General features: G+C 56.5%; 1 protein-coding gene across 2 annotated transcripts; it reads right to left on the reverse strand.

Moving 5' to 3' along the window:
• Positions 1 to 1,273: 1,273 nt before the first annotated feature.
• On the reverse strand, positions 1,274 to 17,470 carry EFHD2 (EF-hand domain family member D2). 2 transcript variants are annotated; one of them, XM_081057883.1, is made up of 5 exons: positions 17,083 to 17,470; positions 5,163 to 5,310; positions 3,847 to 3,981; positions 2,708 to 2,886; positions 1,274 to 1,931 (listed from the first exon to the last, which is right to left on the reverse strand). In XM_081057883.1, exons 1-4 carry the CDS (start codon positions 17,394 to 17,396, stop codon positions 2,755 to 2,757), a joined length of 729 nt encoding a protein of 242 aa, XP_080914009.1. In that variant the 5' UTR covers positions 17,397 to 17,470; the 3' UTR covers positions 1,274 to 1,931; positions 2,708 to 2,754. The 2 variants fall into 2 exon arrangements, with proteins under 2 accessions (XP_080914009.1, XP_080914008.1); XM_081057882.1 differs by having other exon boundaries at positions 1,274 to 2,886; positions 17,083 to 17,469.
• Between the last annotated feature and the right edge of the window lie 684 nt (positions 17,471 to 18,154).

The following is an 18,154-nucleotide window of genomic DNA, read 5'->3' on the forward strand; positions in this document are numbered from 1 at the left end:
GGGGGCTGAGTGAAGGGTTTGGGTTTGGTGATGGGGGCCGGGACAGTGCGGGGAATCTCACTGAGAGGCTGAGACCTGGGGAGGTTTTTAAGAACCTGTCTCCCTTCCCACTCGTGGTCCCTGAATCATTTGGGGCCTGTTCATGCCTCAACATGTGCCCTCTGCCCAGGCTGGGAGTGTGTGTGGGTCTTGTGCAGGCAGAGGCTAAGGGCCCAGTTGGTGGAGGGCCCTGGCACGTGACATTTTTGAGGGCTTGAGGCCCATGTGCAGTACCGGGCCAGCTGGGAGGGGACTCTGGAGCTCGAATTTTAGCCTTTCCTTGTCAGTATCCTCTATCCTTTGGTTCTGAGACCATTTTTGCTAGGATGTTAGGGATCTGTTCTCCCTTGGGAATGCCATTGAAAGGCAATGCTTAACCTAACATGCAGTGTTAATGACCGTGGCATCTCAGGTATTAGGTGGCATTCCCTAGGACGCAGCCCTCCCCAGGCCTGGCCTGTGACGGAGAGGGCACGGGGACCCTGGCTGTAGTACCATCTACGTCCACCTGGGGGCAGCGATGCCCAGCCTAAGCCCAAACTCCCGAGAACACTCAGGTTTTACTTGGTGTCCTACCTGGAAACCACAGGGAAGACCTTGAGACCCTAGTCCACCCTCGCATTGAACAGATGAAGACTGGGATTCAGTGGGAGCCTGATCTGTCCAAAGCTATACAGGAAGCACCCTGGCTTTTCCTCGTCACCCCCCCTCCAGCCTGTGTGATACAGGAGGCTTGGGGCATGTTTGTGGGAGTCTTGGGGGGATCTAAGGTGCATCAACCCAGAATCCCCATAGCCTTGGTGCCACTTTCGACCACATGCTGTGTGCTACGGCCCCACGGACGTGCATGCCCCTTCTGAACTCACCAGGCCACATGGTTGGATGGGTAGGAGCACGGGCTGTGGACTCTGGCCCTGGCTTGCGTCCTGCTGGCCCTCTGGGAGATTTTCTGGGTCTCCCTGTTCTTATCTGGGAATAAAACAGCACCCCCATCATGGGCTGGTTGTTGGAGCAAATGAGTTAGTATCCGTAAAGTGCTTAGACTAATGCCCGGTGAGAGCGGTGGCCATCAGATTCAACTTCTCCCATTAGGAGTCCCTTCCTCCCTCTGGCCTCTGACATGCCATGGGAGCCACCTGAGCAAATGTTGCCCCAGCACCCAGGTGACCTCATCCCTGTTCTACCCCTTTGCCATGCCCTCCCAACCAACAAGAACCACACACACATAAAAATGTATAATTTTCTTATTTTAGTTAAAAAATAATTGTACCATTGAATGAAGAAGTCATTTTTGGGGTGGGGGGCGGTGGTTGAGGAAGGAGGGGGGAAAAAGCAACAAGCCCAAAGAAAAAGAACTTTCTCTATTCATCTGTAGAAACACATCCGCTAAGGCAAACGCAATTCAGGGCCAAGGCTGCTGCACTGGGGTTAGTACCTCCTAATTTCTGCAGATTCTAAGGCCAGAAAAATAAAACCTCTGCAAGTCCAATGGGAGTTTCATAGACTCTAGGGGGCATTTACTAAAATAAAGAGTTATCGAGTTTAAAAAGCGTGACGTTGTCATGACATACGCGTACATTGAAAGTTGCATAACTGGCCTCAACGGCCACTCATTTGTTTGGACTGTGTGACGGGCACAGTTTCACGATAGACAGACACACACTGACACACACACACGTGAGCAAGCACATGGGAGCTGGGCAGGACTGGGCCAGTGGCACAGGGAGTGCTGGGGTCCCCATGCTTCCTCAGGGAGTGGGTGTGATGGACAGATCCTGTCACTGGTGACAAGGCGGTGAATGTCACTCGGGTAAGGATGGTGTGAAAGGGCCGAGCGAGGTCCCCTGCTCCTCCTGTCGTACAAACCACGTAAAGCACTTCTTGGTCGCCTTCTGGAGAATGAACACGGCGCTGATTTCGTTCCCTACGAAGGGGTCAATCCCTCCTCTAACGCTGCTCTCTCCAGAGCCCCCGAGACCCTCAGGTTGTCCCGGGGGGCACTAGAGAGTAGTGTTTCTGCCCCCAGAGCCTCCCCTGCCCATGATCCATGGCATGGCTGGGAGAGTGTGCGCCTGTGAGGTAGATTGACACAGCTGTCCCCTCACCCTGCATGGCTGGGCCCCAGAGTTGGGGTTGCATGGGTGCCAGGGCCTTGGTCCCTTCACAAAAATAGAAGCCTTCCCCCAGCCCCTGACCCCAGTAGAGAAGAGGCAGGGCTGTAGGAACAGGTGCTGGGGGTGGGGCACCCGTGTGCCTCTGATCAGCTCCCAGTCTACGGAGCCAGCCACAATCCTTGCCATCTGTTGCTCCCCCAGTCTAGGAAGGGGCTGAGGGCCCCAGGAGCAGTGCAGCCTGTGGGTTAAGGGCAGGTGGCCTCTGGGCAAGGGAGGAGGCGGAAGGGACAGGCACAGGGGAGGAGCGGGGTGTGTGTGGAGGGCAGGCAGAGGGGCAGGGAGCAGGCGGGGAGCAGCCAGGGAGGGCTGGGCCCGGCAGGGAGCCAGCGCTGGTGTCACGGCCTCAGGAACAGCAGCAGGGAGCGGGGTGGAGACCGGGCCACAGTCTGTGAGCCTGCTCAGCTGGCTGTGTTCACAGACATTTGTAGGTTTTTAGTATGGTCCCTCAGACAGAGCCGAGGACTCGGGCTCGGCTCCCCGTCTGCCACCCTCACCCACTCTCGCTGGCCGGACTGGGCGCTGGTTGGGCCGCAGCCCCTCGCTACTTGAAGGTAGACTGCAGCTCCTTGAAGGCCGCTTTCCGCTGTTTCATCTCCTCTGCCTGCTTCTTCCTCTCCTCCTGCTCAGCCTTGATCTCTTCCTCAAAGCGGCTGGACACATTGATGGCCTGCACCTAGGGGTGGAGTGGGAGCGAGGTGCCTCAGGGCAAGAGGGGTCCCTGCGCTTCCATGTGGACTTTCCCAGCTCCCCCCCTCACTAGCTCCAGCCCTGGGACGGGCACTCTATTCAGCTCTCGGAGCCTCAGTTTCTCCATTTAGAGCCTGGTGCTCAGTAACTCTGGCCTCATAGATTCATTGGGAGGATTGAACAATAACATGTTTGGGGGCTGCTGCATAGCACGGGTCCTGTAACTTCTGACGTGTCCTTACCCTGCTTCCTGTCCAGGGGAGCCCAGCTGCCCACCAGTCCCACTGATAAACCCTGAAACATCTCCTTAGCCTGAGAAGCCCAGAAGGAGGTAGGAGGCGGCTTTTGGAAGGAATGTTCTCAGCTAACATGGGAAGACGGAGAACAAGGGGCCCTGAGGGCAGGATCCAGGAGCCATTCTTGTCCCTTCCATCTCTTTCAGCATGTGTTGAAAGGGGAGGGTGCTGTCCATGTAGGTGGCTTCTGGGGTCCATCATACCCCTTCCAGGCTGGGGCTGGCAGGGCTAGCATCTCCAAGAGGCCCCAGGAGCCCGTGTGTGTTTCTAGGCCTGGTCTGCTGTCTCCCAGGCCCACCCCTTAAGGCCCAGTCCTTTGGGGGCAGTGGCACTGTATACCAGGGGCAGCTCAAAATGGTCCCTGTCCCCTCTTCAAGAGTACCTGCCCCTCCCCCACCCTGGGGGCAGGGAGAGAGAGGAAGCTGGAAAGAAACACAGCCTAGATGGGACAGACGCCAGAAGCACAGTGGGCCTTGCCCAGCCCAGCCGGGGTGTCAGTTCTCACCTCCCGTCTGCAGCCTCCGCAGAGACAGGAAGCAGAGGTACTATTCCTCTAGCTAACCCAGGCTCCTGTGATACCCTGGCTACCCGTCCTTGAGCTGGGGTCAGGGCACCCCGCCCTGGGCTCCACACATCTTTCCATTCCTCACCTTGGCCTCAAAGAAGCTCTTGGCCCCCTTGACGCCCTCGGTGGAGACATCAATCTCAGAGAGGCGGGCCAGCACGTGTAGTCCGCTGTCCTCCTGCAGCTCCCCAGCTGCCGCCTTGCGGAAAATCAGGAGGAACTGCAGCAGGGAGAAAAGCATGGGGTGTCAGGGTGAGAGGGAAAGGGGCCAGTATCCCTGGCCATACCCAGGCCCAGCATGGCCTCCCTGGGAAAAAGGAGGCATGCTCACGGGACTGGGAGCTAGAGGTAGGTCTGGGTTCTCCTCCTCCATGCTGTGTCTCTGCACAGGCCTTGTGCCCCTACCTCTCCGGGTCTCGGTTTGCCCATCTGTACAATGGGAGAGAGGCTAGGGGACCCATCTCTTGCTCTCCTAGGATCCCAGGCCATATAGCAAGCCTGCTCGGTCCACACTCTGCTCCCATCAAGTCTCGATGACATGGCCTCAACTCACCTCTGTTTCCACTGTTCCCCAAACTAATTCACTCTAAATTCCATTTATTAAATCCTAAAGGTACATGACTATGCCCACTTTATAGAATGAAGAAAGGTTCAGGGACAAGAAAACACCTGTGCAAAATCTCAGCACCAGAAATTGATGGAGAGATTTGAACCCATGTCCTGACTCCAAACCAACCATTATCTTGCACAGCCTGCACCTTCCTCCCTGCCACTTGTCCTCCCCCAGGTGTCCCCACACTCCCAACCACCACCTTTCTCTTGCCCTGCCTCCTGTATGCTTCCTGCTGGCTTTCCAAGGCCCTGACTCTTCTGAGAGCCCCCAGCCCCCCAGCATTTAATGCTATACTGCTTGGAGTCCAGTCCCACTGCTCTCCGTGAGCCTTGCCTGTCTCAGAGTGGGGACTGAGTGAGATCCGGAGTGTGAAGTTCCCCAGGCCAGTCAGTGCTCAGCTCCTCTTGGACCTGCAGTACATGTCACTCTCTCCACCTGCCCCCCTCTCCTGAATCCCCGCATCGTGCCATCTCACTCTGGGCTTCTCTCCTCTACGCTCCAGGACTCCTGGAGCCCAGGGCCTTTCACTGCACTCCCGGAGCCCACACAGGGGCTCACTCAATAAGTGGTCACTCATGAAGAAATGGATGTCCCTTCTTCTCCGGTAAGGCATCTCAAAGCCCAGCCCCTCACCCTGGTGCCTGCTCCAGGATCCCACTGAAGCCTCACTCAGCCAACTACCAGCCATTCAACAGCAGCTGTTCAGGACAATGTTGCTCAAAGACAAAGGGGAGTGTCTCTCCTTGCCAACAAGCCCTCCGCTGCAGCCCCATGGGGAGTGGGCTCACCTCCCGGAAGCTGAGCTTGCTGTCAAAGTCCTCGTCCACCTCTTTGATCATGTTTTTCAGGCCCAGGTGGGTTTGGGGGGCTCCAAGTTTCTCCATCATCAGCTTTAGCTCCATCAAGTCGATGAAGCCATCCCGGCCGGCATCGTACCTGTGGGTCCACAGAGAAAGATAATCCTGATTATCTCATACCTGACCAGTGAGAGCAGGCACGAGCCGGAGTGCAGGGAGCCTGGGGGCTCCGAGGGCATCTCCCACCAACATATCGTCCTATCACAGCTGGAAGGGACCTCAGCCCAGGCGGAGTCCTGATTTGTGGCCCAGCTACTGCTTGGTTACTTCTGATGATGGGGAACTCACCACATGGCCTGGCAGCCTCCTACATGTTTAACAGCAGTTTTAGACAAGCCTGCTGCACAGGAAGCTCAAACCACAGCTTCCCTGTACTGAATGTTATATGAACAAGCAGGGATAAAAAACTCACAATATCATGGGGTGCAGACTGGGAGGGTGGGCGCTGAGGGTAGCACTCACTGACCACCTTCAGGACCAGCTGGCTTCCCAGCATCTCCATGGGCACTTGAGGGAAATGTTGATCCCACTCCCTGTCCCCACCCTGGAGGGAGGCAGAAGGTACGTCACAGGACAGGACTAGGGGTCACAGGAGGGAGGTCCACTTCTAGTTTTCCTGGAGGTGGCCTGGGATATGCAGAAAACAAGTTGTGCAGGTTCCCTGAAGCGAACAGTGGGGACATAGCTGGTTGGCTGGAAAAGGCCTGGAACAGTGATTAGGTGACGGCAGTATCTCTGCCCTCACATTTCAGGTCTATTTTTCCTACCACCAATGGCCTGGCAGAGTCAGGCACAGGGCGATGGGTGGAGTCCAAACGTCTCTTTAGACCGGCCTTCTTGTAGTAAGAACTTCTTGTAAGTGGACCGTTCCCTGGCTGGAGAGGTGCCACTGGTGTCAGAAGTACACAGAACGGTGATGTGGGCATTGTTTGCACAGCCCTGCCGGGCCTTCTTATCAGGCTAACCAAACACTTGTCTGCTGGGGGGCTGGGGAGAGTGGTCTCAGGGCTGGCCAAATGGGCCTTCGGAGCCCAAAGAAACCTTGTGCAGTCCCCAAGGCCTCAAGCTAGCTGGGTGACAGTAGTGTGACACAGAGGGGCTGAGTTCCAGAAACCTGTGTCCTGAAGACTTGGAGTTCCCACATAAAAACAGATCTCATTCCTCTGCTCCCTTCAGGACTCCCAGTTCCCTTCCCCTTCTCTAGTTATAGGTAAGCTATGCATGACTTTGGACACCTAATAGCAACCACTTTTCAAAAACTGTCATTGTACCGCGAACTTTATTCTACTTAAGCCTTGAAATAACCTGATTTTATAATGGAGACTCAGAGAGGTTAAGTGACCAGCCCAAGGTCCCACAGCAGGAAAAGGAGCTGGGCTTCCACCCCATGTCTGTCAAGCTCATAAATCTGCACATTTGCTCTGTGCCCAGCCCTCCTCCACATGTCCTGGGGCTGCCAGCAGAACAGAGACGTCTGCCTGGAGCGTGGAGTGGAGCATTTGTGCAAGGGGTATAAATAGTTCACGAGTGAGTCAGTGGTTGGAAGTGAAACAGCAGGGGAAGATGGATCTCTGGGAACTCTGCAGGGAACACTTGGTCCTGAGGCCTTCTTCCCCACTACAGGGGGAAAGCGCTGGAGTGGGGCACACAGGCCAGAGGCCCCTGTGAGCAGTGGCCATAGATGGGCCGGAAGCAGATGCAAGAGAATATGGTAGAGACGGGTGGGACCTGGGAGGGTCAGGCAGGCCTATGATCCCATGGATCCCAGGTCTAGGCTCCACTGAGAGCTGGAGGAGCCCCTCCATCCAGTTTTGGAGCCTGCCTGCCAGTTGGTAAGGGGCTGAGCTGCTGGTGCATGACTCTTAGTGACAGGTACTGGGGCATCTCTGTGGAGAGTGGCCTGGTGAGAGAAGTCCGTCTTTCCTGGGATGAGTCACATGGACTCCTTTCCTCAGTGCCCCTCAGAAAACAAAGCCCCATCACTTTCTGAACTGGGGCTCCAATGAAGGTCAGCGACATGTGAGGGCTGGAGCAGGTTGCCTGGATTCCAGAAGCCTGTGTCACTGGAGCCTCCAGCTGAGGCTGAGACCCCCTGGCATGATGGTGACTCTCTCACAGGGTCACTGTGAGGACTGAGTTCCTAAGTGCCAAACACAGTGCCTGGCACATGGAGCTGGCTCCAGAAATGGCAGCCGCCACCACTATAACGAGATTTAGTGACCTTTATTAAGCTCCTACTATGTGCCGGGCATTTCCTCTTTACAAGCTCTGTGCTCAGCAATCCTGGCAGGTCAGTATTATGTCTCCATGTGAGTGATGAGGGAACGAGGATTGTAGAGGTGAAGGCACTGGCCCGATAAACAAGAGGCCAAGGATTCGGACCCCGACCCTGCGATTCCCACACTCCACTCTCGGCGCTGCTCCACCCGTCTTCTGAGCCCAGCTTTATTTACTGCTCAAGTGTCCCGCTTTCTCCCGCAGCCAGTGGTGGCTCAGTTTCAGAGGAAGTGCAGATAAAGTATCCAACCTTGGACGGAAACTTGGACTCTGGCAGCTCCCAGGCCTGGCTGGGCGGCAGTTTAAACCACCGGCTGCATCAATCAAGGGTCAATCAATTACTGGGTCTGGGCTGGATCCCAGGCAGGCTCCAGCCCCCAGGGGGGCAATGCAGGGGCTGGCCGCAGGGCCTGTGGATCAATCGCCAAGGGGAGGTGACAGAGGTCATGGAGAGGCCAGGTGTTGGGGTGGGAGTTGGGGCCCCCAGACGAAGTGACACTGGAGAAGGCTGTTCCCATGAGACCCCCGGGGGGAGCAGGCATCTACCATGCACCCTGGGCTCTGATGGGTGAGCTCTGGGTCATTGGATCAGCCAGGTGCCAAGGTTAACCTGATTGAAGATGACCTTGAAGGTTTGTGCTCTCATCAACTCTGCTGACTGGGTTACCCTGGTAAAATCGCCGGTTCCCACAAACCTCAATTTTCCCATTTAAACCATGGAGATCAAAGGACCCATCTCAGGACTGAGACAAAGATTAAGAGTCAAAATAGATCCCAATCCAAGTAGATTCTTAGTACAGACTGTAGCCTACAGTAAGTAAGCACTTAATTAATACAATATCTACCTTTAGGATTAAAGATTAAATGAGATTATAGGTATAAAACGCCTAGTATACAGCAGGTACTTAAACCTGCTAATTTCATTATAATAACAGTGGCTACTAAGAACTTTTTGTGTGCCAGGTACTATGTTAAGTACTGCACACATAATGCTGACAATAAGCATAATGATAGAAAATGCAATGGCTTCTTCCCAGGGTACCAGTCCTGACAGGTGACTGGCTGGGCGGACATGCTTGTTGTAGACTAGCCTGGAGGCAGAGGGTGGACAAGATGATCCAGAGGCTCCTCCAGCATCTCACCCTCCTCTGAAGGTCTTCTTCCCCCCTCCCATTAGGCCTGATTCAAAGACCCTGCCACTTGGGGAGGTGGAAAGACAGCAGCACAGAGCCTTCCGCTCTCTCGCTGGGCAGAGGGAAAGAGGAGCCTAGATTACTCTCCTGTCCCTCCTCTGACAGAGAGGGAAGTGACAAAGAGACAGTCACTGTGCTACCAGCAGGTGGACAACTGGCAGCATAGGAGAGAATGATGTTCTAAGATGGCAGGAAACAGGCATATCTCTGGCTGGGGAGACCCTCTCGTCCATCAGAACCTATCCCTGAGCTGGAAGTGAGGCTGCAGGAGGCTGAGAGGATGCAGGGAAAGAGAAGTCAGCACACAAAGTCCATCTGGGTCGCTTGGTCTGTCAGTTTCATGTTACGGCAGGAAAAATGTTGCCCAGAGTGGTCAGCAACCAGCCCAAGGACACACCGTTGGCAGACCAGAAGATTCCAAACGCTTTCCTCCCTGCCTGCCTGCCTCCCTTTTTCCTTGTCCCATGGAGGGACCTAAATTCTCTTGCAGGGCCTGGGAAGGCTGGGTTGAGAGCCTGGCTTGGAGCCTGCCTGGGAGGGCCCATTCCATCCGGCAGGACTGGCAACAAAGCTCCCAGGCCGGGAGCTCAGCACTTTCTCTCGCACTGGAGGGAGGAGGCTGCAGCTGGCACCCTGCCCGCATTCCTACCCGCCTCCCCCTGAATACTTCTCGACAGGGAGGGCTCTGCAGCTGCCGCCCCGGATGCTGGTGACAAAATCCCCTCCCATCCATCCTTGAAAGTGGAGCAGCCGGCCACCACCCAGGCAGACTTTGCCCTTTGGGCTGAACTGGTCCCACCAGCTGGCTGCTCCTCCTCTGCTCTCCAGTTCTGACCAGGAGTCACGCGGGTGGGTGGTGGCTGGCTCCTACAGCGTGCAGTATGGATGCCCTGGATCTGCACCCAGGGCTCGTCCCCATTTCATTATCATTAGTGGCCACTCTGCTGAGCGCTTACTATGTGCCTGGCATTGTGCCAAGCGTTTTGCATCAGCTCCTCACCCGAACTCTGTGAAGCAGGCATAACTATCCCCATACCACAGATGAGGAGACTGAGGCGCAGGGAGGAATTGACTCGGCCAAGGCCACCGTTGACAAGGCCACAGCTGGGATCCGAACCCAGGCGTGATGAAAAACACACTTTTCACTACTATGCTATGTCCTGATGCCTACAGACCCTGTCCAGAGAAGCTCAGTTTGGGAGGGACAGTGGAGGCCACCTCAGCCATTCGTGGGGGTCAGGTTCCAAATGCAGTTATTCTGCTTGGTGTCTTGAATACCACTGAGGACGGGAGGCTCACTGCTTCCCCTCACAGGACCATTTTGGCTATGGAACTGTCTAGGAGAAAGCTGTTCCTCACACATGACTCTCCCCACCTGTTAGTTGTGCTGTTCAATCTGATGGCAGGATGAGGAGTTACCACTGCACAGGGGCAGGATGGCAACAGTTGGTTTGGGAGAACAGGGCTGATTCCCATCCCTGGCCTTTGCTAATGGCCCCTCTGCCCCTGAGAGGCCCCAGCAGGACAGACAGCTGGAGAGGGTGTTTATAGACCAAGAAGCCCTCAGGCGCACCTGGTTTTGGTCTCAGCATTCACAGACCTGGTCCCCCCACATCCTGTCCGGGAAGGCCCCTGTGGCCTCTACTTTTTGTCCTGCAAAATGGGAAGGCAGGTTCCTTGGGGCAGGAAAGTTCTGGAAGACGAAAAAATTCTGGCCTTGCTGTTACAGCCAGCTTGGCCCTGCCTGCCTTTCCAAGCAGGTAGATGCCCACATGCTTGGTGATGACGGCTGAGCAGCGCCCATCAGTTCCCACCCGCCCCCGCCCCCAAACTGCCTGACTCATGTGGGGAAAGCCCAGCCGATCACCACTTCCTCTAGTCCTATCTGCAGAATCTGAAACTCAATCTGCTGCCCTGTGTCAGCCGAGGGGTATCTGAGTGCGTATGACAATCTGCTGGGTGCTGTCAGGGCTCGGAGATATCCTAAACTGGGGTTCAAACACCTCGCGCTGAGCCCCAGCCCGAAAGGGGCAATCCTCTCCACCTGCTGCGTCAGCAGTGGGTTTCCCCGCCAGCTCTCCCCTACCCGCTCTTAGTATTAATACTTATTGTAACAATGATTGCACAGAACGTTTACTGAATGTCTCATAGAGCCCCGTGTTTATTATTTAATGTAACTTTTCCTCCCTACCGCTCGGACTAAGTAATGCATCCTACCTGAAGGTCAATCTTAGGCAAGCGGCGGGGAGATGGCTGTGGGTGGGGGGGCTAGCACTTCATACACAATGGGCACACCTGGTGATATTCTTAAAATAGAAACTGATCTAGTAAGTCTGGGGTGGAGCCCGAGTGTCTGCCCTTCTAACAGCTCCTGAATGATGCTGAGGCTGCTTTATTTGGGACCCGTGGGAGCAAGGGCCTCGAAGTCACACAGACCCAAGTTCAAATCCTGTCTCCGCTCCTTACTAGCTGTGTGACTTTAGACAAGTCACGTAAAGCTCCCCGAGAGCTCTTCTTTTCTGTGAAATGGGTGATGATAAAATTGCAGGATGGAAAGAAAGGATTAAACAAGAGCTAAAGTGCCCAGGGTGGAGCGGATTGACAGTGGCCCACCCCTCAGAGTGCTGGGAAGGGCTGGAATTGCATCTCCACACAGCTCTGGAATCTGGGGCCTGACTCCCAGCTCTCTGTGCCTTTCTGGCACGGAGGCCTCACTTCTCTGCAGTCCTAGAAAAGCAGAAGTCAGCCAAGGAGAAGACTGCTCGGCAGACAGAGGGAACTAAGCTGCTGGAAGGTGTGGGGACTGTCCCCGCTGAGGTCGCAGAGTGACTCTCTCCTCCCCTCCTCCGCCTGGGCGAGGCTCCCCTTGTAGAAAGGGCCTCTGACCTTCCCCGAGGCAGTAGGGCTTGGCCTCCCAGAGCCTTGGGTCCAGAGGGCAGGGAGGAGAGAAGACAGGCAGGAAGGTACAAACCAAAGGAGAACCAAAAATCCCAGGAAGAGGGAGAACAAAGGTGACTCAGAATCAGAAGGGAAGGAGGAAGAGCAGTGGGAGAGCACAAATCCTGCCCAGAAAGCCAGGCTCCTGAGGGCTTCCCCTGAGGCTCTCAGAGTCCCCTGACGCCCAACCATAAACACAGCCCTCGCTGGCCTCTGGAACTCCCTGTAGACAGACCTCATTCTAATCCTGCCTCTGCTGCTTATTATAACCTCCTTGAGCCTCCATTTCCTCATCTGGCAAATGGGGATAATGACAGCACCCACCTCACTATGTAGGTGTGAGGATTAAATTTAATTTCTGAAATAATACACTTAGGCTCCTTCGGGAGCAACTGGACCTGGTGGCTCCACTTAACAGGGAGAGGGCGGAGGCAGGGGGCTGGCTGTGGAGAACCTATCATCACAGCGTTCCTTATGAGACCTTTCAGTCCTCACGGTAGAAATAAACGGAACCTTCCATCTCTAGCTCTGTGAGCCTGTCCTCTCTCCCCCCTCAAAGGCTCCTACACATCGCTGCTCACGGTGAGACTTTAAGCTTCTTGATGGCGGGAACTTTATTCTTGCCTAGGTCTCTGCACACAGCAGAAACTTAATGAAGTATCTGTTGGATGAATGATCAAAGGAACGGAATGGGGGTTTTTCAAAGTCATCATCTATGTTTTTAACATGCACAGATCAGACACGATGGGGAACTCGACAAAGGCCCAGGACTTGTACGACTTCATCCTCAGCCCTTGACCTGGTAGGTTCTGCAGCCCCAGGAGGAGCTAAGTCTTGGAGAAGCTGAGTACCCCACCCAGAGTCTCCCAGCTGCACAGGGGCGGTCCAGCACGAGGGTCCCCTTTTTGTACTGCTCCTGCTCCAGAGCTGCTGTTTGCTCTTCGTTTTTTTCTGCCACCTGCCTTCCACGTAATTAAGTGATAATGAATTCCTTTCTCCATTTTTGTTATTTTATCTAAGCCATATGTAGCTGTCAATCAGAGTGTTTGTTGGGCAGGAGAAAAGGGTTGTCATGCTGGGTTCCTGTCACTCTGGACCAAAGCGAGAGGGTTGCTCCCAGTCCAGCAGCTCCGTGGGAGGTAAGTGAAGGCAGCCAGTGGCTTTTGTGGAGCTGCCTTGGTGCCAGCCCAACCACCGCCAGGGCTGGGGATGATGGTGACAGGAACTTAAGAAGTACTTACTTTGTGCCAAGCATTGGGTTAAGTACTTCACAACGATCATGTGATGTGGGTGCTATTATTCTCCTCGTTCTAGGGTGAAGAACTGAGGCTCAAAAAGGTTTAAGTGCCTCGCCCCAGGGCCCACAGCTGGGATTCAAACCCAGGGCCGCAGAGTCCAAACGCCCCACACTTAACCACTGCACCACACTGCAGTCCTTCCAGGAAGGACACTGAGGGGTGGTACTGTGAAGGGCCAGGGTCTCTGCGCAGGTGGAGAGGAAGGGAGGAGAAGGCAGGGTGGAAAGGAAGAAGCTTCCAAGAGAGGGAAACCTGTCTCCCTGACGTAAGGGGTCATGAGACGAAGTGGCTGGGGACGAGGCTGGCAAGGCAGGGAACTAGGGCGTCTTCCTCAGATTCCACGGCAGGTTCAGAATTACACGACTGTCTACCTCTCCAGCAGGTCTCAGCTTACGAAACCCCGCAGAGCCCAGGCAGGCTGTTGCCAGCTCAGAAGTGGGCCCCCTTGAGGCCCTCTGGGGCTATCATTGCCCCCTGGCTTGGAGGGTTCCACAGACAGCCCTGGATGATGGGCAGAGAGAAGTGGGAGAGGGTGGCATTAGAGGTGGTGGGCGCAGCCTGAGGCCGCATCGGGACGGAGGACAGACAGTCCTGGCTCCACTATCTCCACGTGCCCGGCACCGCGCCAGAGCTCTACATGCGTCCCCTCCTCTGAGCTTCACCCCCAGAAGCGGGGACCACTATCCCCACTGTACAGAGAAGGATGCTCTGGTCCAGCCACTGAAAACCTCCCTGTGACCCCAAGCAAGTCACTACACCTTTCTGGGTCTCAGTTTCTTCTTCTGTAAAGTGAGGAGAAGGGCTGGAGTCAGCCCTTGAGGTCTCTCCCTGCTGGAACCTGCACAGCTGTAGTGTGAGGTCAGCGATGGCGGAGCGCCTATCTTCCCTCCATCTCTTCTATTCTCCCTCCATCTCCATCCTCAGGAAGTATCTGCTGATGAACACTGCATGGATGGACAGGAAGACGGTGGAAGGCAGTTCTGCCATCCAGAAGGGTTCAGGACCTATCAGAAATAAGGTCGTTGCTGAATCACCTTTGGCAACCATCAGATAGAGCCTGCTCCTTTTACAGATGTGAAGCCTGGGGCCCGGGGTCGGGGCACAGGCAGAGCCAGGATAAAAGGCCAGGTTTCCCAGCTGCTGGCCTTCAAGGAAAGGCCGACTCTTAGCTCCCTCTGACCTTCTGTCTCCTGCACTTGGCTCTGGTGGACAGCTGCCCAGGAGGGCCAGGCTCCCTCCTCCCTGTCTTGGGAGCTGCACACCAGGGTGGAAGTCTCTCCGCAGAGCCCTGGCTGTGGCCCTGCTTGGACCCAGAAGGCTGCAGGCCTACTCAGACAGCAGAAGCAGAAGAGGGGTTTTGTCTTTCATGAGAGCCTGCCTGTTGGCTGTTCACAGCCGGACTCGGTGGGGCTGGGCTCGGCTGGCACAGTGAAGCCTTGTTTCCTTGAATACAAAATCTGCAGCTTTCCATTTTCACCAGGGCCCCCGGCGGGCAGCACTTCCTTCCCTAGAAGTCCAGCTCCTTGGCCCCTTCCTGCCTCTCTCCTCCCAAAGCTCCAGCAAGCAGTCATGCCAAGAGGTGGCTTGCAGGACTTCAGCTCCCCCGAATCTTTATCAAAGTATTCCTCGTCACACTAACACCAAAATCAGACTCTGTGAAAAGGGAGCTTGTTCTGCAAATGCACTCCCCCAGTTCCAAGCCCTTTGCAGTCTCATTACAACCTCCCAAGTCCCTGCTCTTTGGGGTGTCTGGGCTCTCCCAAACAGCTCCATCTTTTTTTTTTGGCGGGGGGGCAGAGGGTAGGGATGCTGTGGAAGCCTAAGAGAAGGAGGGCTCTGGGGGAAAGACGCTGGTGGGTGGTGGGTCCATGAGGTGGAAAATCACCCATGAACATGGAAGGGGATGTTGGAGGACTGTTTTCCCACTGGCAGCAGATACTGGTGACAGGAGACCCGGAAGGGAAGAACAAAGGTTTTGGAGTCATAGACTCCATCATTTTGTAGCTGTGTGGTCTTGGCAAGTCACTTAACTTCTCTGTGCCCAGACTCCCCAACTGTGCCATGGGAATGATGACAGTTCTTCCATGGGGTTACTGGGAGGAACTGTGAGCTCCTTAGCGCTTTGGTCCTCCTGATACAAGGATCTTGGCTGCCTTCGAATAATTTCGCTTGCACTCCCCAGGGTAGGGCAGGCTCTACAAGGAGGTTCTAGAGTGAAGTTACACCCACCCTGGGCTCAAGGAACTTGCAATCTATTCCTGCTACAATCTTGGAAATTTCCTCCTTGGGAATCCTGCTCTCCTAATCACGCCAGACTCTGGCTGGGAAGAAACTTTAGAACTCTCAACCAGGACTCTGGAGTCAAAGAGGCAGGCTGCCCAGGGCTGTGGGACTTGCATGAGAGGCTCAGCGGGGAGTCAAGGACTGTTTTTCCCCTGGAAAAGTATGGGGCGCCCAATCATTCAGGTCTGGGAACCAGAAACCTCTTCCCCTGCGTGGTAGGGCCAAATGCAGAAGCAGCAGCTGCAGCAAGTGTAAGAAGTGGGAAGAGCCTTTCTCAAGCTGTGGGGTTGCAAAACACCCGCCTTCCGGCTTGCTGTCTGGGCAGTCAGCTGCTGGCCAGCTTGGAGGCTTACAGCCCCAGCCTGCCCTGTCTCCTGCCTGGAGCAAGGTGGGTCCGGCGCCTCTCCCGTGGCCTTGGGCTGTCTGTCTCAAGGCAGAGACCTCCTGACTCCTCCATCCTAGAATCTGCCTCAGGATGGTTCCGCCTCCTCCAGGACCCACTCCAGACCAGTACCCCGGGGGTCTTGTCCCCTCCTGAAGCTAGGACCAGGGCGATTGGTGACAGGAAGTGGGGAAGGGTACCAAAAGGAATGGGGCTGGGTGCCTCTATTACCCTCATCCTCAAACCCCCTCCCCACCTGCAAACATGGCTGGAGGGGAGTGTGGCTGACCATCTCAATCCCAATTGGGTCAACCCAGGAATGGACCAGAGAGGACCTGGATGAAGCCCTTTCTCCCTCCTCAACAGAGACATTAGGGTGTTTTTTAGAGGTAGGGCTGATCCCATGGGCTTGGGGGTGGGGGAGTGCCTGTCCAACCTGCTGAGGGCACAGCATGTGGAATTATATGGAGTAAAGGGTAAGGGTGAGAGCAACTGGGAAGTCAGATAGGAAGGTGGGGGTCTTTGGGAACCCTGCATATGAAACAAGGGGCACAGGTGAGGGGCTGAGGAGAGATGCGGCAGTTTGACAGAGAGCAGGGGCATAGTGACTACGGAGCTGCTGGAGGCAGGGGAGTGGCGAGGGCAAGAGGAGAATGGTTGTGATACCTGCAAAGTGGGGAGCAGGGACTGAGGGGCCCTCCCCAGGGAGACTACCTGAGGGTCAAGGACTGGGGTCCTGGCTAACTGTGGATGGGGGTAGAGGTGGGAGGGGATGAAGGGTCTTTGACTGTAGTTGACTGGCAGATGCTGAATAACTGCAGGGGTAGAGGAGGAGAGGGTCTCTGCCCAGAACCTATGTTGAGAAGGATCCGAGAGAAGCAGAGGAAATGAAGGTACCCCAGGGAAAAGAATGTGTGTGGCCTGGGGAACAGGGACTGGGCACCTTTGTTGAGGCTCTGGGGGGGTGGGTGTTTGTGACCAGGGTGTGCTGAGGTGGGGGTGGGGAATTGAGTGGCTTGTTGGGGGCGAAAGGCAGGCCACGGGGTCTTCAATCTCGGTGTGCGCGGGTGTGGGGTGGTGGGGAAAGCGTCACTAACAGGGCAGGGACCTAGGCCAGCGACCCAGAGTTCTCAGACCCATGTGTGTGGTGGTAATGGGGGCTCGCGAGGACTCGTGATTAGAAGGAGCCGCGGTGCCCCCATTCCGTGTGCGCGCGTCTAGTGCACTGGGGGCGGCGTCACCCAGTGGAGGGGTAGCGTGCCAGGGGTCCCGGGTGCCCAGATCCATACGCGTGGTGGGGCGGATGGCTCCGCAGCCTCGTGATTATCTGGAAGGGGCCGCGGGGGTTCACAGCCCTGGTGTGTCGGGGTTCGGGGGAGCGCGGCTGGCAGCAGGGGACGCGGGGCGGCGCGGGGTCGGGGCTTGGGGGCCGAGGCCGGCGGGCGGGGTGGGTGGGGGGGCCGGGTCGGGCGGGCACTCACTGCTTGAACATCTTCTCCATGTCCTTGATCTGCTTCCTGGAGAACTCCTTGAACTCGGTGTAGGGGTTGAAGACGCGGCGGCTGGGCGACTGGGGCTCGCCGATGCCCTGGTTGAGGTCCGCGCGCCGCAGCAGCTTGGCGCTCAGCTCGCCGTCCGCGCTGCCCAGCGCCTCCGCCGCCTCGTCCGGCGCCCCGGTCGCAGCCGCCGCGGCCCCGTTCAGGCCGGGCTGCTCCGGGACCTCGCCGCCGCCCTCGCCCTCCCCCTCCATCTGCAGCCGCCGGCTCAGCTTGCTGGCCAGCTCGTCCGTGGCCATGGTGGCCCGCGCGGCGCTCCCCTCGGCCCGGCCCCTGCTCGCCGCGCGCCCGCACAGCCTCTGGCCGCGCTCTTCCTCTTCCTGACACTCCCCGCGCGAGGCACCGCCCCCGAAGGTGGGACTTAGGCCCCTCGGGGACCGCCTGCTCCCCGCCCCCGCTCCCGGCCCTGCGCAGCAGGCGCGGGCTCGGTCTAGGTCGCTGGCGTTCGAGTGCGCTGGGTGCGCCCAGCCCGCCGCCATCCCCCAGGGGGTCTTTGTAAAAATCCATCGCTCGTCGCCGTCCTCACAGCGCCGGCTGAGCGGGAGAGGTGGGGTTGGGGGTCCCGGACGCAGGCGGGAAAGGAAAGGCGTTTCTCCCCTGTAGTTTGAATGTGGATCAGGGGCTCCGGGGGTGCAGCCCCCAACTCCTCTGGAATCCCCATGCCGTGAAGTCGTAATCCTGTGTCCGTGCCACCCTGTCGGTTGCCATGGAGACAACTGGTGTTGTCAATGAGGGTTGCAGGGGTATGAAGGAGATGGACCCGGGGAGCGGGAACCCCCGTTTAGATTTAACCACAGCGGAGCTGCTGCATCTTTTGGAAAAGAATGGACCAGCAGCTGCGAGGGAGATGGGGCTTGGAGGTGTTCCGGGACTGGGGGAGAGCAGAAGGGGGAAGGGGCTGGCCCTGTCCCCCTGGCCCAGCAGATCACATGGATGACTTTGCAGAATAGCTGCTGGGCCACGGCTGGCTGTCGCCTGTGACTCTGCTTTAGGAAAA

This window comes from Rhinolophus hipposideros, assembly GCF_964194185.1.
Source record: "Rhinolophus hipposideros genome assembly, chromosome: 8".
Lineage (NCBI taxonomy): Eukaryota > Metazoa > Chordata > Mammalia > Chiroptera > Rhinolophidae > Rhinolophus > Rhinolophus hipposideros.